Source organism: Helianthus annuus, chromosome 6, assembly GCF_002127325.2.
Source record: "Helianthus annuus cultivar XRQ/B chromosome 6, HanXRQr2.0-SUNRISE, whole genome shotgun sequence".
Taxonomy (NCBI): domain Eukaryota; kingdom Viridiplantae; phylum Streptophyta; class Magnoliopsida; order Asterales; family Asteraceae; genus Helianthus; species Helianthus annuus.
The window spans coordinates 106,105,665-106,107,831 of NC_035438.2; the positions used below are offsets into that span (position 1 = coordinate 106,105,665).

General features: G+C 42.4%; 1 protein-coding gene across 1 annotated transcript; it reads left to right on the forward strand.

Annotated features, from left to right (window-relative positions):
• Positions 1 to 362: 362 nt before the first annotated feature.
• On the forward strand, positions 363 to 1,820 carry LOC110944960. Its single transcript, XM_022186603.1, has one exon. It carries the CDS (start codon positions 363 to 365, stop codon positions 1,818 to 1,820), a length of 1,458 nt encoding a protein of 485 aa, XP_022042295.1.
• The last annotated feature ends 347 nt before the right edge of the window (positions 1,821 to 2,167 follow it).

The following is a 2,167-nucleotide window of genomic DNA, read 5'->3' on the forward strand; positions in this document are numbered from 1 at the left end:
TATCTTACCAACACTATACTACGTCCACGATGGGTGCACTTGCCCATATGTGTGTTTAGTGTTAGTAAATATCGTGTTTTATGATTCCGGAAAACATAATCCTCTCTCTAGCGCCTGACGATCGTCCCCACTGCATGAAACACTAATTCTTCGTCGAAATCTAATGATTAACAGGTCTGTTTTCTCCTACAGGTTCTGTTAACAGCAGTGATCGTCTAAAATTAGGGTTTTGTCTCGTTTTCAATCGCCACCTAGATTAGGGTTTTGGTCCGGGTTCTGATTGTTGCTATTGTAGAAGGCTGGTGTTCTTGATGTTTCGTTTGGTGTTTCATTGATTATTGGAGAGAGTAGTTATGTCCGGAATGGAGGATCGTCTTCCTCATGATGATGGCGGCAAACTAAAATACTCCTTTGAGGGTTTTGCCAGCCGTATTATGGATGTTGACGGAACTAAGTGGTTACCGCGTCGGGGATCAGTTCAGGTGCCTCAGACCGAACTCAGGAAGCCTCACGTTGTTGAGGAACGTTCAAGCAGCAATGTTTCAGATCAGGGGGAGAAGGTGCGAACGGCATCTAGGGTTTCGGATAATGTGAATTTTGGTCAGGAGTTTCAGGTTAACCGAAGTGCTGAAGATAAAAGCTCAACTCCGAAGTCTTATGCAGATTCGGTTGTGGCAGCAAACCCTGTCAAGGTAAATTTCAGAACTCTTGCTAGCCCTGATTTGCATGAAGGCTGTGATGTGGTGCTTCCTCGAGACTCTATTCGGGCTGTTCAGGACAAGTTAGCATATACTCTCTACGGTTACTTCTTGGGGGATCGAGTTGCTTACCCAGTAGTGGATTATTATGTACGGAATAATTGGAAAAAGTTTGGATTGCAAAAATCCATGATGAATGCCAATGGGTTCTTCTTTTTCAAGTTTGCGGATGAAGCTGGGATGATGAATGTGCTTAAGGAGGGTCCTTGGATTATCCGAGCTCAGCCTATTTTTCTAAATATTTGGTCTCCAACTTCAAAACTTGAAAAGAAGGAGGTAAAGAAATTGCAAGTGTGGGTCAAAATACATGATGTTCCGATTGTTGCTTACACGGAGGATGGATTGAGTATGATTGCTACGGCTATTGGCGAGCCGAAATTGTTGGACACTTACACTTCATCAATGTGTATGGATTCGTGGGGAAGGAGTAGTTATGCTCGAGCTCTGTTAGAAATCTCAGCTGATAATGATTTTAAGGATGAGATAGTTGTAGCGATTCCAAACCTGGAGGGTGAAGGTTTTTGTAAACAGAAACTATATGTGGAGTATGAATGGAGTCCTCATAGATGCTCTCACTGTAAAGTCTTTGGCCATTCTGATGATACTTGTCCGAGGCAGACTAGGAGGGCTCCTAAAGAGCCTACGAAGATCCTGAAACAGCAGGTTGGGAACAATACTCGTAAGCAAGAGAAATCGCCTGTTGTAGACAAGGATGGTTTCATGGATGTGGATCGCAAGAAAGTGGCGAGAAAAACTGGATTTCCTGTTAATAAGCAGAAGCAGAAGTTTGAATATAGGCCGGTTGGTCCGAAACCGAATGGGGGGGCTTCATCTTCGGTTCCTCCATCCAAGGTTAAAATTCAAAATAGGTTCGGTGCGTTACTGGATGAAGATCCGGTTTGGGGTTCTTCAAGTAATGCACACCATGATCAGCAGGATTCGGATGATGAGGAGGTTCTTGAAGCTTATAACGAAACTAGTGATTTTATGACTTCGGGTACATCTCCTTTGTCTTCCAAAGCAGGGGCAAGCACCTCCTCCACAAAAATTTTCAATGGATAGGATGTCTTTGATGCATGCTAAGGGGCTGCTAGATTGTAGTTCCTTCGTATTTGATGATGGAGGTTGACGTTAGCTGTTTTGTGTTTTGTTTGGTCTTGTCTACTGGATATCTTTATTGATCTAGAGTAGGCTAGGTTTTGTGGTGTCTTAGTTTCTCTTGTTTTGATTGGTCTACATATATGGGGCATGTCCTGTATATGAACTAGTGTGGAACTCATCCACACTACTTGTACTTAATTTGCGGTTGTTTTAATAGAATCACCGGGGTAACCCTTTACCCAAAAAAAAATATATCGTGTTTTATAAATTTAAAACTTGGCTAAAAGTGTAAAAAGGGCTTAAAATAT

Excerpts from the sequence above, each read along its gene's own strand:
- LOC110944960 (XM_022186603.1), top strand. The coding sequence starts at position 363 with ATGGAGGATCGTCTTCCTCATGATGATGGCGGCAAACTAAAATACTCC.